At 38.4% G+C, this 18,629-nt stretch overlaps 1 protein-coding gene across 2 annotated transcripts in view; it reads left to right on the top strand.

Moving 5' to 3' along the window:
* The window catches only part of MGAT4A (alpha-1,3-mannosyl-glycoprotein 4-beta-N-acetylglucosaminyltransferase A), a 77,711-nt gene that overhangs the window by 22,049 nt on the left and 37,033 nt on the right, over positions 1-18,629 (top strand). For both annotated transcript variants that reach the window (XM_058800572.1, XM_058800573.1), the window contains exons 3-5: positions 5,514-5,681; positions 8,222-8,362; positions 10,871-11,004. In XM_058800572.1, the coding sequence (XP_058656555.1) occupies positions 5,514-5,681; positions 8,222-8,362; positions 10,871-11,004 (443 nt within the window). The remainder of the gene's footprint in view (positions 1-5,513; positions 5,682-8,221; positions 8,363-10,870; positions 11,005-18,629) is intronic.

The following is an 18,629-nucleotide window of genomic DNA, read 5'->3' as shown; positions in this document are numbered from 1 at the left end:
TCTTTGGTACAACCAGCCATACTAAAACAGAGCTCTTGAGTAAATTATAGCTTGTGTTTTATTCATTTAATTGTTTATTTATGTGAATGCAGCCACCTTAGTTCAACAATCTTAATTCGATGTGTTCAATTTTCAGTTGTGAAAATGGCCTGTGATTTAACATGTTTGGGAACCTGCTTGATTGATAAGATAAATAACAGCTTGCAAAGCTTTCATGCTGCTTTTTGTGTTGTAGACTGTAGTTCTTTTAGCAGACAGTCAAGCTTTCCTTGAGGAATAATGGCAACACTGAGGATTGCCGAAACATTCTTTGGTTGCGAAAGGGTTTTCAGGCAATTCTGTTTTCTTTCACAAGTGTGCACTCCACTCAGTTTAGAAGTGCACTCAGTTTCTTCATGAAGTTTTCATGTTAGAATAGAATAGGCTGTTTCAGTTGGAAGGGAACTACAGTGGTCATGTAGTGCAGCTGCCTGACCACCTCAGGGCAGACCAGATGCTAAAGCACGTTGTTAATGCCATTGTCCAAATGCCTCTTAAATACTGACAGGCTTGGGGCATTAAAAAAAAATCTAACTTAGCTAAAAAAGTAACATGAACCAAAAACTAAGCTGTTGATGATTTTTATTGACTTTGAGACTCTGTAGCCTTGAAATTGCTTTGATTGAGTTTCCACAGTATGTTTTCTGTTTTGTTGTTCAGTAGATATTTCATTTGGAATTACAATTCAGCAGGTGTTCTGACAGTGCTGGTAATTTACCTGGAATTCAGATTTATGCTATTTCAGCTGAGCTGAAATACTCTGCAAAATGCTTTTCTAAATTCAAACTACAGCCTATTTTCTTATTCCTTTACTTGGATGTCCCTTTTTATCTCAAGGGAGAACTCTTTGCTGTTATGGAAAGCAGGGGTGAAAGTACATTAACAGATTTTTCAAGAAGTACAAAAGCCCAAACTAAGAAATTATATGCATGTAAAGATGTTAGAAACTCCATGTTTTAAAACTTTGAATTTTTCTTCAAATTTAGACAACTCTTTAGCAATCTGTGTAGTTAATATTGTCTATGGCTAAGAGGAGAGTGGACTGAGTTTGTAATTTTGGGTTAGTGGTGTCTTTTTGGAATATTTTTTTTTTTTACAGTTATGTAGTAGAAGAGTTGTAAATAACCCAGAGGAGGCTGAGAGCTGAGATTTCATCTCTGGTTGAAAACTGGCAAACCACCCGAGTTTCATTTGAATTTTCACTTTTCAAAAGACTGCATCAACTTTCAAGTGAGCTTGTCTAAATTCTAAGTTCTGCATATTTAAGGGAATGTATTGCAACAAAGGAAAAAGTTGACAAAGTACTGATTCAGTTGGCATAGTGCTGGGAGAACTGCACAGCATCTGGCCAGCTAAAATATTTAGTCTTTAGCTTCTGGAGTTTTGCTGGACCAACTAGAATTTAAGAGAAAAATTATGAAGAATTAATGCTTTCATTTCTGAAGTAATTTCTTAACAAGATATTTATTTTATTTGATCTTTCTGGCTTCCAGAGAAAAGTGTGGAAAATCTTCTCATTTTAATGTAAAATAGTACATTATTCTTAAATAAAAATATGCCTGTATGCTGAAATTATTGGAGACCAGATGTCTTCAATATTGGCTGCAGCTGCTGTTAGAGGGATGTTTTGTTTGTCAGAGAACAGACAGATATGTTTGGGGTTCTTCCATCAGTATTGTAAGGCCAATAACTTACTGTCTGGATTCCTTCTTCTGTCTTCTTAAATAACTCTAGATTTCAGTATGAAAAGAAGAACAGAATCCATAATCCTGTAGAAAAATAATATTTTTTTACTGGTGGTGATCACTCTGTTTTCTCTGTGGTTTTAGGCTCACTACTCTCCTTTTTGCTGTAATAGCAATCAAAAAAAGTGTTTTCATACTTCTGGACAAGAAATCAATTCAATTTCTTTTAGTTTTGGAGAAATCTCTCAACAGTAAAACACTAAATGGTCAAATATCTTTTGAAAATATCAGGTGCACTATTGACTGTTTTGTATATACAATGCCTACAAGTCAGCTTGTCATAGAATGGGAATCTCAGTTGCAAGGGACCTACCAACAATCATTTAGTCCAACTGCCTGACCACTTCAGGACTTACCAAAAGCCAAAGCATGTTATCAGGTGCATTGTCCAGATGCCTCCTAAATACTTTATGCACTCCAGGAAACCTGTTCCAGTGTTTTACCAATGTCTCAGAACAGAAATGCTTTCTGATGCCTGATCTGAACATCCCTTGGCATAGCTTAGGGCCGTTCCCGTGTGTCCTGTCACTAAACACCAGGGAGTAGAGCTCAACCATCCCTCTCCAATTCCCCCCCTCAGGAATCTGCACAGAGCAATGAGGTCACCCCTCCAACCTCCTTTTCTCCAAACTAGACTGACCCAAAGTCCCCAGCCATTCCCACAGGACAGACCTTCCAGCTGTGTTCCCCTCCTCTGGATGCATTCAGAGAGCTCCACATCCTTTTTAAACTGTGGGGCCCAGAACTGCTCACAGCACTCCAGGTGAGACTGCACCAACCACTGCCTTTCCTTCATCTTGCCTTTATCCATGAGGAGGGTGATTTTATCTCAGAATGATACCAAATTAGTTAAATAGGGCTTTACCAAACTTGACCTTAGTCAAAGTTCAAATAAAAATAGACTCTTAAATTTAATCTTCTAGGCTCATTCTCACATACTTAGTCAGGAACTCTAAAAAGTCAAATTAGAATTTTTATAAAATGCTGGTGGCTTAAGGGATGCTTTTGTAAAGCCTGGGACATGTGGTCACTGCTGATGGTGGTACTGTAAAAGTCTAAGAAGTATTTTCTCCTTTGCAAGTTCCTTTCAGTATGAGATCAAATTTGTTGTGTTTTTTTGTTTGTTTGTAAGTAATAAGTATCTGAGCAGTTGATCTTTGAAGGGCTGAAAGTATACTAAAGATATGAGTGTTGGGCATTTAAATTTAATTTGTGTAGTTTTAAAGTACAGGCAGCCATATTATAAAACTAGTACCAAAATGCCAAATTACACATTAATCTCCAAAATCATGAGAAGGGCTCTACTAGTGTTAGAGATGTAAATGTTTTAGGTCATGTAAGTTCACATAAATAAAGAATTATTTTTTACTTTCATTTTACATAAATAACTAGAAAAATATTCATAGGGTAGTAGACTTAAAAATTTTATTGTATTTGTGATCTTAAGATTTTTAGTTACATTTCACTGAATAATATTGTGCCTAATTGAAAAAAAAATCACTGTATATTTGTGAAGGATAGATTCCCAGAGTTTATGTATCTTTTAGAGCAGTCTCCTTAACCTAGATATGTCTGGTTGAAGCAACTGTTGAAGCAACAAATACTTGTGTAGTATTTCTCAAAGGAATTAATGCTTTTGAGGTCTCCAGTACCATGGATGCAATACCAGCACAGTTCACTGGAAGCATCAGAACTGAACTACTTTGTTAGTTATCATTGGCAAATAAGAATGGCCTTCATGCCAGAAACTTCAAAAAATTTACCCAGTCTTCTAAGTGCTGCTGATTAAAGCATCAATTCCTATTTCAAAGAGCAGCCTGATCCAGTCAGCAGTGTATAGTGTGCCTAGCACTGTGGAGTGGGCCAGCAGCTGTGTTCTGGGTTTGTTGGCACAAAAGCAACGATCTTCTGGTTTTAATGAAAGAAGCAAAATAAAGCTGGCAAAGGAGATGTTTTAAGAGATAGTGAACCATGTTTTTATTTTTCCATCTTCAGAACAGAGGGCATTTTACTTAATTAAGTTTTCTAAATGTAATTGAAGCAGTACCTCCCAACTACCAAAAAAAAAAAAAAGAGGAAAATAAATGTAAATTGAAAGAATTTGGAGGAAAAGCAGCCTTATTAACAAGGGAAGTTGACTCTAATTCCTTCTTGCCGTGTGTCTTATGTAATATAGCAACAGGAAGGGTTTCAAATTGCTTGCTAAACTTCTGCATCCCTGCCATTGCATTATGAAAAGGCTGGGAATGGATAGGTAATTAACAAGAGAGAAATGTCTGTGGATGTCAGCTGAATGGCTGGAATACTGATTGAGTTACAAATTCACTCAAAATACTCTAGTCAGTGTCTGTATATTGGTTGAAGGGGGATGATAATGATGATGGTGAGCAGAAGATTTGAGGAAATTAACAATGGGAAGGAGGAAGGATACAAAATCTAGGCCCACTTACTTTACTGGGTAACAAGGGAAAAGGGAATATATCAGTTTTGGTGTTTCCATCTCCCTTTTGGTCCCCTTTCAAGAGTATGTATATGTATCAACATGAGCAGAATTTTGGTAAAAAATGTTGTTCTTCAGTTCTCAGGCACTGACCATAATATTAAGTTAAAACTTGGGTTTAAAATTGATATGTCTGAAATACTGTCAAGTTCCACTCATCCTTATAAAGTATTCAGAGGGGTCTTTCACAAGATGTCACATCTTTCACAAGATGTGCTTTTGAAAGGGGCCACTGCTGTGTGGCTTCTTAAAAGAAATTGTTTGTGTGCATCTGTTCCAAGAAATGGTTCAGAACTGCCTTGTGCTGAGTGCTCAGGGTGTCCCTGGTCTGTGGCTGAGGTGAGGGGCATCCCCCTCAATGCCTGTCCCCATCCTGGTGTGTGCGTGTGTGCAGCTGTCCCCTTGCCGTGCTGGGGAGACAGCTCCTCAGGTGGGGCCGTGCCGGGCTCTGCCTTCCTTGGAGAATTCCAGGTGCTCCAAGCTGAGCAGTGTAAGCTGCTGGTCAGATCTGTCAGCAGGTGTTGGTTTCCACAAGTAACCTGGATCGTGGCTTTTTTCCCCAGAAAAGTTGATTGCCTATTGTAGCATCCCATGAATTCCCTCCCCTCAGCCAATTCCCAAGGGCATTGCCTTGGAAAGACTTACCATAGAGTTCATTCCTCCTGTGGGACAGATGAGACTCCCTCATGGACCTCTGCCCATATTTTACAACCTACCCTGGTTTCTCCCTTCCCTATTTTCTCACTGGTTGGGTACCCCTGGTGGCTGCCACCCCTGGAGACCAATCTCCTTTGCCCCGCCCTTATCTCTGCCCCCATCCCTTCCCATTCTGAAGCTGTCCAGAGCCCATGGTAGCCCTCGTTTTTCACCTGCATTCCCTTCGGCTTTCACACAATAAATCTTGCTGGAATTAACTCCTGCAGAAAGACCCTTCTTGCCTCTCTCGCTGAGCCAGCTGTGATGTGTGAGTCTAAATGCACTGCCTGAATGTTAATCCAACTGGCTCTTCCACAGGAGGTGCTTGTTGGAAACAGATAATAGGCAGCAGTGTCCACCATCCACCGCTCACATTGGGTGCTGGCACCCAGCTGCTCAGGTGGAGCCATACCGGGCTCTGCCTTCCTGGGAGCATTCCAGGCGCTGCCCAGGTGAGCAGCATTAGCTGCTGGTCAGATCTGTCAGCAGGTGTTGGTTCCCACACATAACCTGGATCGTGGCTTTCTCCCCAGAAAAGCTGATTGCCTACCAGCGGGAGTTCCACGCGCTGAAGGAGCGCCTGCGCATCGCCGAGCACCGCACGCTGCAGCGCTCCTCCGAGCTCAACGCCATCCTGGAGCAGTTCCGGAGGGCCGTGGCAGAGACCAACAGCAGTAAGAATGCCATGAATAATTTTTCAGGTACACGCTCCAAAATATTTTTTTTTATAACTCTGCAATGCCAATATTTCTTGTTATTACTCTAGAATAAGAAATTGCTCCCAAGACTGGTGAATGAAGCTGTTCAGCACTGTGAATAAAGTTGTATCTGATGTGGGTGTTTTGGTTTGTTTTTTCCAGTTGTTGTCCTTAATGATTCACCCACCCTTATTCAGTCCCTAAAGTCATAGGAATTACTTACTCCACACCAAGCTCCCAAAGTCTGGAACTGCTGGTTACTTATCTATTAGGTTGAATATACTTTGATGATTAATTTACATCACTTTTTTAATAGAGTCAGAGGGGAAAAGTGAGCAAACAGAAGAAATGGATGAACTTCAAGCAGTTAAAATAAGCTTAAAAGTCAACTGGAAAGTATTAAATCATATAGACTAAAGTATTGCTTATGATTTGTAAGAAGTACAGGAAATGGCCTTTTCAATAACTAATGATTAAACTGGTAAAATCTTCCATAAGTTTTTACCCATTTTGGAAACTGATAGTCAGATTTATAAAAAGCTGTTTGGCAATATTAGAGACAAACACTGCAATATTCACCAGACTATTGATGTTGACTTCTAAAATCACACTGTTTCTATTTTGTTGCTCTGATTTTTGTGGATGGAAAACGAATAACAAATAAGTACAAATTTTCTGTCAAGGGGGCTGACTTGGTAGGTTGCAGAAATTTCACTGTATTGATCTTAAGGAGTTGGTCTATAAGGAGTTGAAACTCGAAGAGTTTTGCAATTCAAAAGCGTGGAACAAGATTTTTTTGAATTTGTTGTCTACTTGCCTTTGTGCTGTGATTTGCAATTTTCAATAGACTTTTTTTGGTTGGGAAATGGTTATAATTATAGGCTCCAATGTTGATGCCACTAATGAATTGCTGTCTGACACTAATGGCCTGATCTCACTAGTTCCCTGGATCTCCAGGAATTGCACAGATAAAGGTTACATTTAGCATGGTCTATAAATCTTGTCTTCCTATTTCATGTGTGTGTTTTTGCTTTTAAAGTAAAGCGTGGAAGAGGTCAAATAATTTTGATTCTGGGTTTAGGATTAAGTTATTACCACATTTGTTTCTAAAATTGACTTAGCTTGCTTTTAGGCATTATGTTTGTAAGGAGTTATTCTCTTCTGATGCAGCTGAAAGTACTAATTCATTTAACATTCTACCATGTCTGGATCCCAGCTGGGATGGACATGCACTTTTTTCATGCAGAGCCATAATGGGAAGCCATCTGAATTACTGAGCTTTTGTGCTCAGAACATAGGATTAGATAGGTTTTTATTAAGCTTAATACACTTAAGTATACATAATACTCTTTGCTCTCTTTGAAGCTGAAAGAATTCCAGATTGTTTTGTGTAGATCCTTATTCATTCAGACAAGAGCCGTCATACTTGGACAGAATTTAGTCCAGGTTTTGCAGTTGAAGTTAAAGAAATGTTAGCAGGAAAAGTAAAATGTTCCTGTATTGGAGTCTATCAAGATAGACATACCTACTTATGGCATCTATTTACAAAGCTTTTTGTGAGGTTTGACGTGGTTAGGAATTTAGTTTCACCTAAAAATAAATGCTTTAAAAATCCCCAAACATACAGAACCAAAATCCACAACAAATCCCATCTATCTTTGTAGAAGCTGTGCTAAGACTCTGAGAGGAATTACACTTATGGCTTTCTTTTTCTTGCTTCTCAATTTTATCTCAAGAAACCTTGACTACAGTTTTTTGCTTAACTTGATATTATAAAGCCCATAAGTTTTTGAAGATCCATATGCTATCATATTTTCCATTTGAAATTAGTTGTTTTCACACTTGATGCAAGAAAATCAACACACCCAGCAGGGTAATTTTAAAAACTGTTATTTGCAACTTTGAGAGCCACCTGGACATACTGAAAGGCAGTTGCAGTAGAAAGAGCAAGAATGATTCTAATGGAATCTAATAGGATAATACTGTGCTAATGGACTAAATTAAGTTTGTGTTAATCTTTTTTTTTTTTGCAGGAATACTCAAAATATCAACTGTATGTTTAATGCTATTTTATTTTGTATTTCTATGTGCAGTATATTCCAATATGTATTCATAGCTCTGAAAAGTTATTTGCAGTAGTGTTTGCTGGATGGTGATGACTTCTGTAAGCAAAAATGAAAAATTATTTTGGGAAATAAGCCTCCCATTTGATTAATTGGGGAAAAAACCCAACAAAATTACCAACCCCCCAAATAAATGGAGCATTATTTACTTCTGTAAATTCACACTAAATCTTATGTGATCAAATAAATATTAACTTTATCTGTAACAAGATGATAGGTGCAAAATAGTCTTGGCTATTTTTTATTAAAAAATCAAAATAAGAAAAGACTTCTTTGCAGACAAAATATGATGACTCAGAAAAGTGCATAATTTATTCTGGCTTTCAGTTAGGACCAAGTTTGGGATTTTATACTGTTTACTATTGCTTAAAATTTCATGTAATTTCTTTTCTGCATTTCTGATTTCATGTATGTTTGCAGATGAGACGCTGAAGCTGTTAAAAGAGCTAACAAGTAAAAAATCTCTTCAAGTGCCAAATATCTATTACCATTTGCCTCATTTGTTGAAAAATGAAGGAAGCCTTCAACCTTCTGTGCAGGTTGGCCTTGGAAGGACAGGAGGTATGCTGATATGGTGGTTATTTCATGTTTTATATCTGGAGGACCTTCTAGTTTTAGGAAAAGAATTTACTGCATTTCTTGGTAGATGAAGGACATCTCATTTAACTTGTGTGATATTGAAATCCTTTAAATTCACACTGAATCTGAGATGAAAGGAGCTTGGTTTCAGCTTTGCTCTTTTCTGCATAATCTCAGTCACACCCCATGCCATGTTAAGGCACACATTAAGAAGCATTTAGTTTGGATGAATTTTTTTGTAGCTAAAGGGAAACAAAGCTCAAGCAGTACAGAATATGGCTTTTCAGATTTGTAGGGCAACCATGCATGGTTGTAATTATTTTAGCATTGATGTTTCTCTTGTTCTGAACAGTATATTTCAATATATAAATTAAAAGTTGAGAGAGGTAATATAACCAGATATAATTGCATCAATAAAATCTGGACAGTGTTGTAGTTAATCCTGGCTTGTATTTTTTCATTACTTCAGTGAATTTGACTGCTCCTTCTTTTTACAGAAGGTATGCCTGTATGACAGATGTGTGGGCTCAGGCCACAGGTTTATTTTTCTGACTATAAATACCTTTTATTTCAATGTTGCTGTTCAGGGAGGAAAAATCTAATAATTCATTATTGTTTCAAGTGAAGTCTGTATTATGTCCCCAGGGAATATATGGTAGAAATTTGGAATTGAAAAATAGGAATTGGAATCAGATTTATTTAATTAAACAGAGGGAGGAAATTCAGAGTTTTAGGACTTGATGAAGTCTGCTTTATCCTTTCACTGCATTCCTGCTGCTATCTGCAGTGTTCCCAGCAGGTAACCAGCAACCAGCCCTAGGTACAGTGCAGAAGGAAAACTATGGAAAAGTTAAGCAACACAGGACTCAAATGGCTTGCTGAAAGATGATGTTAATAACTTTCTAGCTAGGGATGTATTGCTTTGTATTTGTGGTGCTTTTATCAGAGAAAAGGAACTTTGTTGAGGAACTTCCATGCAGTTCTGTTGTCCTGGACTTGTTTATTTAGAAGAACCAAGACCAGGTGCAAGGAAAGTAATAGAGGCTTTCAGCAGTATTATTTTAAAAGATAACTTCTGAGAAGTTAAATACTTGAGTTTTGAAGAATGGTTATACCAGTTTTATTTTAAAACTTCAGTTAGGGAGTTTAATCGGTCTTGGTGCACCTTGTCTGAATAATACCGTGGTTGTTGGTAATTTCCCATTGCACTGGGGTTTGTGTGACAACATTTTGGTAACAGGGAGGATACAGGGGTACTTCTCTAAGAGAGGCCAGCAGATTTCCCTGTCTCCAGTGGAACCAATAGCCAGACCAGCACCACTGGAATAACAGATTGAAGAGGGGGGGAAAACTGCTCAAGGGCAATTGCAGCTGGTGAGAGGAGTGAGAACATGCAAGGTCAGTGCAGAAGGAGGGGAGGAGGTGCTGCCGGGCAGAGTCCCCTGCAGCCTGTGGTGAAGAGCATGGAGAGGCAGCTGTGTCCCTGCAGCCCATGGAGCAGAGATCCACCTGCAGCCTCTGGAGGACCCCATGTCACAGCAGGAGGATGCTCAAAGGAGGCTGTGAGCCCCTGGGAAGCCCACACAGGAACAGGCTCCTTGGCAGGACCTGTGGGTCCATGGAGAGAGGAGCCCATGCTGGAGCAGGCTTACTGGCAGGACTTGTAACCCTGTGGAGGACCCACAGTGGAGGCGCCTGTTCCTGAAGGGCTGCAGCCCATGGAAGGAACCATGCTGGAGCAGTTTATGAAGTTTATGAAGTTTATGCAGCCTGGGGAAAGAACTTAGATTGGATGGAGATGTTCATGGAGGACCATCTGCCATAGTAGAGACCCCATGCTGGATCAGGGGAAGAGTCTGAGGAGTCCTTCTACAGAGAAGAAGAAAGTGTTGGAGGTCATGTGTGATGAACTGAATTCCAGCCTCCATTCCCCATGGCCCTGTGCTCCTGGGAGGGAGGAGGTAGAGAAATCAGGTGTGAAATTGAGCCCAGGAAGAAGGGAAGGGTGAGGAAAAGATGTTTTTAGATTTGGGTTTATTTGTCATTACCCTCTGTTCATTTTCTCAGTAATAAATTACTTCCTCAAGTCTGCTTTGACTGTGACAGTGAGGAGGGGTGTCTCCCTGCCCTTATTTCTACCCATGAGCCTTTTGTTGCATTTTCTCCTCCCTGTCCAGCTGATGAGGTGAGCAATAGAACAGCTTTGGTGGGTACCTGGTGTCCAGTCAGGATCAGCCCATCACACCTACACAATAGTCTGGCATGTCTAGGATTGGGGTTTTTTGTCTTCTGTGTTTGTTCTGAGAACTGGTGTTAACTGTTAGTCATGCTGCTGATGCTGGGTGGCATATTTTAAACTATTTTTAATTACTGCAATCTCCACCTTTTAAACCTTTGCATTTATTAAGCAATGCCTTATTGCAAGATTTTTTTTTTTCTATCTTGTGTATGCAATCACTGAAAGTACCTTTCTGGTTTGTTTGATTTCAGTTTCCATTGTAATGGGAATACCTACAGTGAAAAGAAAAGTCAAGTCTTACCTTACAGAAACTCTCCACTCCCTTATTGATAAGCTGTCCCCTGAAGAAAAATTGGATTGTGTTATGGTTGTCTTTATAGGAGAGGTAAAATCGCTTACATTTTTTAATACAATTTCTAACCTGCCTTTAATCACAAGTAACACTCCTTTCAGGAACTGATGAGGATCTGCTTTTTCTTCAAGATGCAGACAGATGACACTTTCCTTCCAAGAAAAGGAAAGTGCCAGTCTTGGGTTTCTGAGATACAATCCTGAAGAGCCCAGATTTTTCTGTTATCAGGGGAATGGTGGACATGGATTCAGTGAAGTGATTATTTTGCAAATCTGAAGTTTATATTTATTGGCAAAGAGGTGTTATTCCTTCAACATAAGAATAATGGCTAAGGAACTCTGTTGTAGGGGAGAATTCCTTCCACTGCTGCTTAGTCCTCTGTCAAACGAGTGCTGCAGTTGGAGATGTGAGGCACAGATTGTTATTGAATTAATTTTCTGGACAATGTGGATGTTTGAATCCCAGACCTTTCTAATGGATTAATTCAGTGTTCAGTTGGACTGTTTGTTCACTTTGGCTCTGATTTAGTGGAAATCAAATTTAGGAAAATGATAGAGTACTTTCAGAAATAATTCTGTTAGATGCTGGGAATTGCATGTACCTATTTTGTTCTCTATGCTTTTCTCAGAAGTCTGACTTGGACAGTGGGAAATTTATGTTTGACCTTCATTCATCTAACTGCAGTGCTCTGCTGAAACAGTGTTTTATAAGTCCCACAGATGAAAATTCAAATCCCCAATTATAACTGGAAATGGTTTTAATTTAGTGAGCTGGTGTCCATTCAGGGATGAATCAGTAGAAAATCAGTCATTTTAATACTTCTGTTATCAACATATTTTAAAACTTTCATTGAAAAGTTTGTAAACATTTTGCTTTTATCTGAGAATTGTTTCTCAGTATTTTCTAATGCAAATTGCTCTGTTTTCTTTTTCTTGATAGCCAGTCAAAAACTATCTGTCTGGACAGATACAGTTTTTCTGGGAAAAAAAATGCTTTCAAAACATTTCTTGGTTGAGAGTATCAGGGAACAGAATCCTTTCTGAATTACTGGAATGCTGTGTTTTTCTTCACTGTATTAGTTGGAGAAATTTTATTGCCTGTGAATGTGGCTTATTTTCAAGGTTTAAAACTGAAGTTTCTTTTGTTTTGCTTAAGGAAGTCTGAACTATGAGGTCTGTCTGTTATCATTGGATTCTCTGTCTTCTGCAAAATTTGGAATAGGAGTGAAGTGTCCCCAATGCCCCATCTTGTGTTGCCTTAGACAAGGCATATTGCTGTACCTGGGTTTTCCGTAGCTGGAAACTTTCTTCCTTTGAGGTGCTGTGGAACACTCTCACCTTGGGAGTGTTTCTACAGAGGTGACCACCAGTGAATGGAACATTTCAACAGGGGAGCTGCTGCTCCTGTGCCTATGGAGAGTTGTGTGGTTACACAGCAGTTACCCCTGTGTTTTACTTCTTTATTGCACTTTGAGAGCAGTTCTGTGTGCTTATTCAGGCACCTGTGCTGGGCACTGCTAGTCAGGAATGTATGGGAACATCTGAAGAACCAAAGTTTATATTTTTGTTCTCTTGTAACCACTTACTAGATTTGCATTTCTTTTTCTTTACTCCATCTAATTTATTATCTTTCCTTCTTTATTCTTGGACAATGCTTTTATTTTCTTAAGCTCAATATCTTACAGTTTGCTTTGCAGTTGCTACAGGGAACTCTCTACATGATTAATATGGTGCATTAAATACTTCATCCTGAATTATGCTGTGCTTTTTCTGAGCTATTCTGTATATTTCAGTTTCCTTCTGCAAGAGGAAAACTGTAGGTTTAATAAGCATTTTCTGTGGCTGTTTGAAGGAAGGCCTACTCCTCTGGTAGACTTCTGTTTCTCCTTAGATAAAAAGGACGGCTGTGTCTTTTAAAATAGCCTTGTCTGTCCCCTCTTATCTGTGGCATATCCCAGTCTGAAATGCATTACACTATTGCTGTCATTAACATGTACAATAGTAAAGGCTTATTTAAAAATACATTAGAGCTTTGACCAACTATGCTTATTTTAAAAATTATGCCAAAAGTTTCTAAAAAAAGGTATGGCCTCTGCTGAAACATATGTGCAGTTTAAGTACAGCAAGGAATGGTCATAGGGTGAGGTTATGTAATTTTGCTAATAAGCTTAAAATTACTATCTGTGCCTTGTCTATAGCTTGTAGCAACAACAAAAAAAGGAGCACAAGGCTATAAAAGTGGTTTTAGAAGAAAATTATAGGAAAAATAGCATTTCAAAAGGATTTTAGTATTTTTCTTGCTATCTTTATTTGAGAAATCAAATTTACCGTGGTTAAGAAGCATTCTGGGAGCCATAGTTGTGGGCTGTAATCTCTGTGCTAAGCACACTACAAAACTCTTCTAATACTGCTGTTTTTTAGTAGTTCAATCTCACTCATTTCTTGTAATTTCATTTTTTGCTGGAAAACAAATTAGAAGGCTAATGGCCTTCTGCAAACAGCATCAACAGTGTAAACAGAGGAGCTAGTAAATAGAGATGCATTATGGTTGCTAAATAAAGAGATCTGCACATTCATTTACTGTATGGATATTTCTCAGTAATAAAATTGTCCACAGTAAATTTCCGTACTGGAAGTTCAAGAAACTCTGAAATATCTCAGCTGATGTGACAGCTAATCACCAATTTAAATAATTACTAGAATTGCTTGACAGTAAACTATTCAATTGTCCTAGTTACTGACATATGTCTGTGTTCTCCAATTTGTTAAAATCACTTTATGGCAGAATAATTTGCAGGTATTCATTAGGATGACTAATAAATAGGTATGATTCATTATTCCTTAGTACTTCAAAATGTTTTTGTTCCCCCTCACTATGTAGCTAGTTCCTAGTTCATATGAGTTGAAAACAAATTATTTAAATCTCATTAACCTGCTTTGTCCAAGAACTTGTTTTCAGAATAAGCCATAGACTCTAGGTTTAAGAAATTGTGAACTCTGAGTTAAAATTGTTGTCTAGTATTTTTATTCATTAGGGTTTGCAATTAACACGGGAAACATGGTTTTGAAGTACTATAAATTAGCATAGTGGAACAACAGACATATATATACACTCACAACTGAATAAGAGAGAAATTAGAATACTTTCCTAGTATCTAAACAAAATGTTATTTCTTTTTTTGCTGTGAGATGTCATTTATAATGAAGAAAATGCACCTTAGACTTGTTCTAAATATATCAGAAATGACTGTCAGTCCACTTCATTAATCAGAGACTGCACTTCGCACAGTCTTTTGTACAAACAGTAATCAGTGCATGCTGGAAAGACTATAAGCCCTTGATTTGACCAAAAATATCAGAAGGACAAATCATTTCAGGAAGAATTGGAAGCCACTACAGGTATGCAAAAGCCTTTTGCTATTTCTGTGTGCTGCTGATTACATCTGACTAGGTAGTAATTGACCAGCCTTTTGTTCTTGGAGCATTAGGCCACAAGTTTTACTTTCTTACATATTCCTTATCTAAATCTTACTTTCTTGTTCCATGTATGCACAGTTCACTCAAGCTGGAAAAATTTGCATATCTTGATTATCTTTTACTATCATTGTTATCTCTTTATGTAAACAGTGGCTGCTAAATTAAGAGATGTTGATCTTGAGTAGTGTTTTCTCTGTGCTCCTTCTGTGGAGAATCTTATTTATTATTTCTTGGGAAAAATTTTTGTCCTGGTTAGGTCAGTGTGACACAAGCACCCAGCAAGGAACCATCCTGTGCATGGATATGAACAAAGCCTTAGCAGATGAAGGACTGGGTCAAATCTTGCTGAACCTGTTTTGTAGGTATTGACACTGCAATGCAATATGTAAGCCTTCTCCACAAGGCTGTATTTTCACTTCTTCTTGCTCTGGGCCTGAATTATAGCTCTCTGATCAGCAGCTCTCTAGATGAAAAAACAAAAGAGTGTTTTGTCTGTCTTGCTCTCAACCTGGATGTATTAGCATCACCCCAGCTACAGAAATGTTCATGCTTTCTGCTAATTGTTTGTGAGCTGCCCCTTCTTGGAACTGCCCTGGAGAGTGTATTCTCAGTCCCTGAAAGATCTGACAGTGCATCTGGAGTTGGAGAGAATCTGATAGATCTTAGTGTATACATCAATATGTGTGTTTGTGTAATGTATATGAATTTTTAAAAAATCAAAGCTGTGATGTCAAGATACATTATCTACACCAAATAATATTAAAGGCCTACACAGATGAAAATCTTTGTTTTGGACATCTCACTCAAAGTTGATAAGGATGAACACACCTTCCTGATACACTGCCAGCTCTTGTATCTGAAAAGGTAGCTTGACCTGTCAGTCAGAATTTGAGATATTTATGCTGTTTTTGCAGTCCTTCTCCTTTGTCACCTAAGCTTTGGTATTCAGAAGTGTGTACTGCTGATACTGGGCACCAACATAGGATTTTATGCTTCTCTTTTCATGTCAGTGACTAGCAAATTTTCTATAAGGAATTAAACCAGTGATAAAAATATTTTTTAGATCTAAGAAAAGATCCTTGACAAGTTGGAAACCTTGAATGTACCTGAGACAAATTTGCTATCTCAGCACCAAGATAAAATCCAGGATTTTGCTCTTTCCCCAAGCCCTAGACTTGTATGACTGAAATGCTTCTCTGAGATACTTGCTGAGGTGTACCTGGGCCACAATAAATACCTGATGCTTCTGATGAGAGAACATCACTATTGATAGCAGAGATGTCTGATCTCTCTGGTGACATCTAGGGTATTTGTGAGGTGGGAAGTAACAGTAAAAATCTTATTTCAGAAGCATTGCAGCAGGTGATTTCATACTTGTATGGTGGACTGAATTGGCACTGAATTTTTGGACAACACTATCAAGTTTTGCTGCAGTGGTCTGCCTTGACCTAAAAATTCCTTCTCTCCTCCAAATAAAGAGCACAAATTGTAGAAAGGTACTTTCTGTACAAGATACAGCAACTGCCTATCTTCTGGAAGGCAAACTGTCCAGACCATTTCAACAATGGCTTCCCCAAGGAGAACAAAAGATTTCCCATGCTGCAAGGCAATATGTGCTGCTTTCTTTCAGACTCCACACAACTAGTAGTGGCTGTATGGCACTAGCATAACTTGCATCTGAATGTCTGGTCTTGCATTCTAATGCGATGCTTTTTGCTCTGGCTGGCCTTCTTAAAAACTTGGCTTGTTCTTTGACATGCTGTTGTGGTTCACAGCACAATCCATATGGATATTTGCTCTCATGATTGAGGATCTGACAGGCAGGGCACAAGGGTAGGGAGAAACAAGAGTGGAGTGCTACAAGAGTATACTTGTAATCCTGCTACTGCTGCCAAAGGCTTTTGCATTATGAAACCCTCTCCTGAACGGCATTGGGTTAATCATAGAAATGACTGAAGACAGAAAGAAATGTCTTGCCTATGTGGTGGAGGGGGGAATTTAAGGGAGAGATGAAGTCATTAGCTCATATAGGACACAGGCTGCATTTTGCTTATGTAACATTAGCTGGTTATGTTATGACAGTATTCTCATTCCTGTTTCTTGCCTTGCTACTTGGTCTCATGTTCCCTGTATTTAACTTGAACTCACTACTTCAGATTCAAAAGAGGACACAGTATTTCTGAATATAAATATTTTTCAGCTGCATTTGTTGAACTCTAAAAGATGATACTACCCTTTTCCACAGGCTTTGTTTATATACACACACTACTGCAACCACTGGAAGCCACTGCTGCACGTTTATTCCTTAGGGCTTTGTCTTCACTGCATATATATCCCAAAATAGGTCAAATGCCACATTAGTGGCTGTTTTTCCTATGAAAATTTTATGCCTTGTATGTAGGTAATGATACTTATGTGTACTTTTACTATTTCAGGGCAAATAAAAGTGTAGTTTGCCTTTTCTGAAGGCTGTAATTTTTTATTGCTTGCCATTATATGAAATACGTGGTAAAATTATCCCACTCTTGTGCTATGGGATGATACAAGATCAAACAAAATTGTAATTAGTAAGCAGTGAAATGACCACACTATGCAGGTTAGCGTGCTTGTTCCTCAGGGTGTTCTTGAATAATGTAAGTCTTGCTTCTAGTAGATTTCATTTGAGAATTGAGATCTGGATAATCCAGATAATCTAGTCTAGATAAATTTCCACAATGGTGAAAGTCCTCAAGGGGAGAACTTTGAAGGAGGTGAGGTCTCTTTGTTAAACTTTGAAGAAAAGACTGAGAGGTGACTTCATCACAGTCTGCAGCTTCCGTGAGGTGGTCAGTGGAGAGGAGATGCTGATGTCCTTTCTCTGGTGACCAGTGAAGGACACATGGAAATGGTGTGAAGCTGCATCAGGGCAAGTTCAGAATGGACACCAGGAAAAGATTCTTCACTGAGTGTCAGTCATGGGAATAGGCTGCCAGTGGAAGTGGTCATGGTGCCATGGTTGTCAGAGCTCAAGAAGCATTTGGATGATGCCTTTAGTCATATAGTTTAGTTTTAGATGGTCATTTGAGGAACTGGGTGTTGGTCTTGACGATCCTTTTGGGTCCTTTTTAGCTTGAGAGATTCTATGATTGCAACTGCTTTTCTATGCATCCGCCACTTAGGACAGTAAATCAACTTTTGGCCTTAAATGCCATGGTTTTTCTTACATTTTTACAGTCTACCTTCTGTCATCCTTGAAGGTATGAAGTCAGGATTTAACAGTATGAAACGGTCGATTCTTAAAAGAAAAAATCTTGGTTTTGTAGGACATTTGGCTAGCTGTTCATCAGAACTTTCTAACCTCTCATTTTGACTGCTAGCTAATGTATTATGCTGCTTTGCTGTGCACACACTCACTCATAAAAATCAATCAAGAAGTTCAGAAAGTTCACTGCTGCTCTGGCTCTTTTTTTTGTTTGTTGAGAATTATGATGTCTGTTCAGACAAATGTGATGTGCAGCCTTGCCAGCACTTCAAAAAAGTGCTTTAGAGAATTGAAGTACAGCATTTTGCAAAAACAGAGAAAATTTTAAAACTTATTTCACTGACAATCTGCAACTTCAGTCTGTTCTACAACAGATTCTGAAGCTTTTTTAAAAGAAAGATTCATCAAAACATTCTACATGCATTTGTCATCAATATTGTTGATGTAAGCAGTTACACCTTAGATACAGCCATGTTCACTGGCTTATAAAACTCCACAGATCTCATAAACTAGAATCTTCTTTTCTTGTTGAAAGTTTAGATAGGCTCAAGGGGATGCTAATGAGGTACCTTGAAGATGAGACTACTGTGGAATGTTAAATACACAAAATCACATCTGTCTCAGGAAGTAACCTGAACTGAAAGTAGTTGGAGTATGGATGATAGCAGGAGGGGTTGTTGTATGTTCTTGTCTTGTTCTTGTTCTTATTCTTTGCTATGTATCATTTCATGGCTGCCTTTGCTGGAAGCAAGGTGCTGATGGGAATCAGTCCTTCATCAGGTGTGAATAAAGGAAGATGTCCTACTTCAAGTGTTTTGCATTGTCTTGAAGATCAGTTATTTCATATGATTAAGAGGAAAGAACAGGCCAAATGATTTGAACTGCTGATAGTAAAATAACCATCTCTACTTATGCCTTTCATTATGAAGTTCTCTGAGATC

Source organism: Ammospiza caudacuta, chromosome 2 (assembly GCF_027887145.1).
Source record: "Ammospiza caudacuta isolate bAmmCau1 chromosome 2, bAmmCau1.pri, whole genome shotgun sequence".
Taxonomy (NCBI): domain Eukaryota; kingdom Metazoa; phylum Chordata; class Aves; order Passeriformes; family Passerellidae; genus Ammospiza; species Ammospiza caudacuta.
The sequence above is the reverse complement of the archived record's forward strand: the minus strand, read 5'-3'. Positions and strand labels throughout refer to the sequence as shown.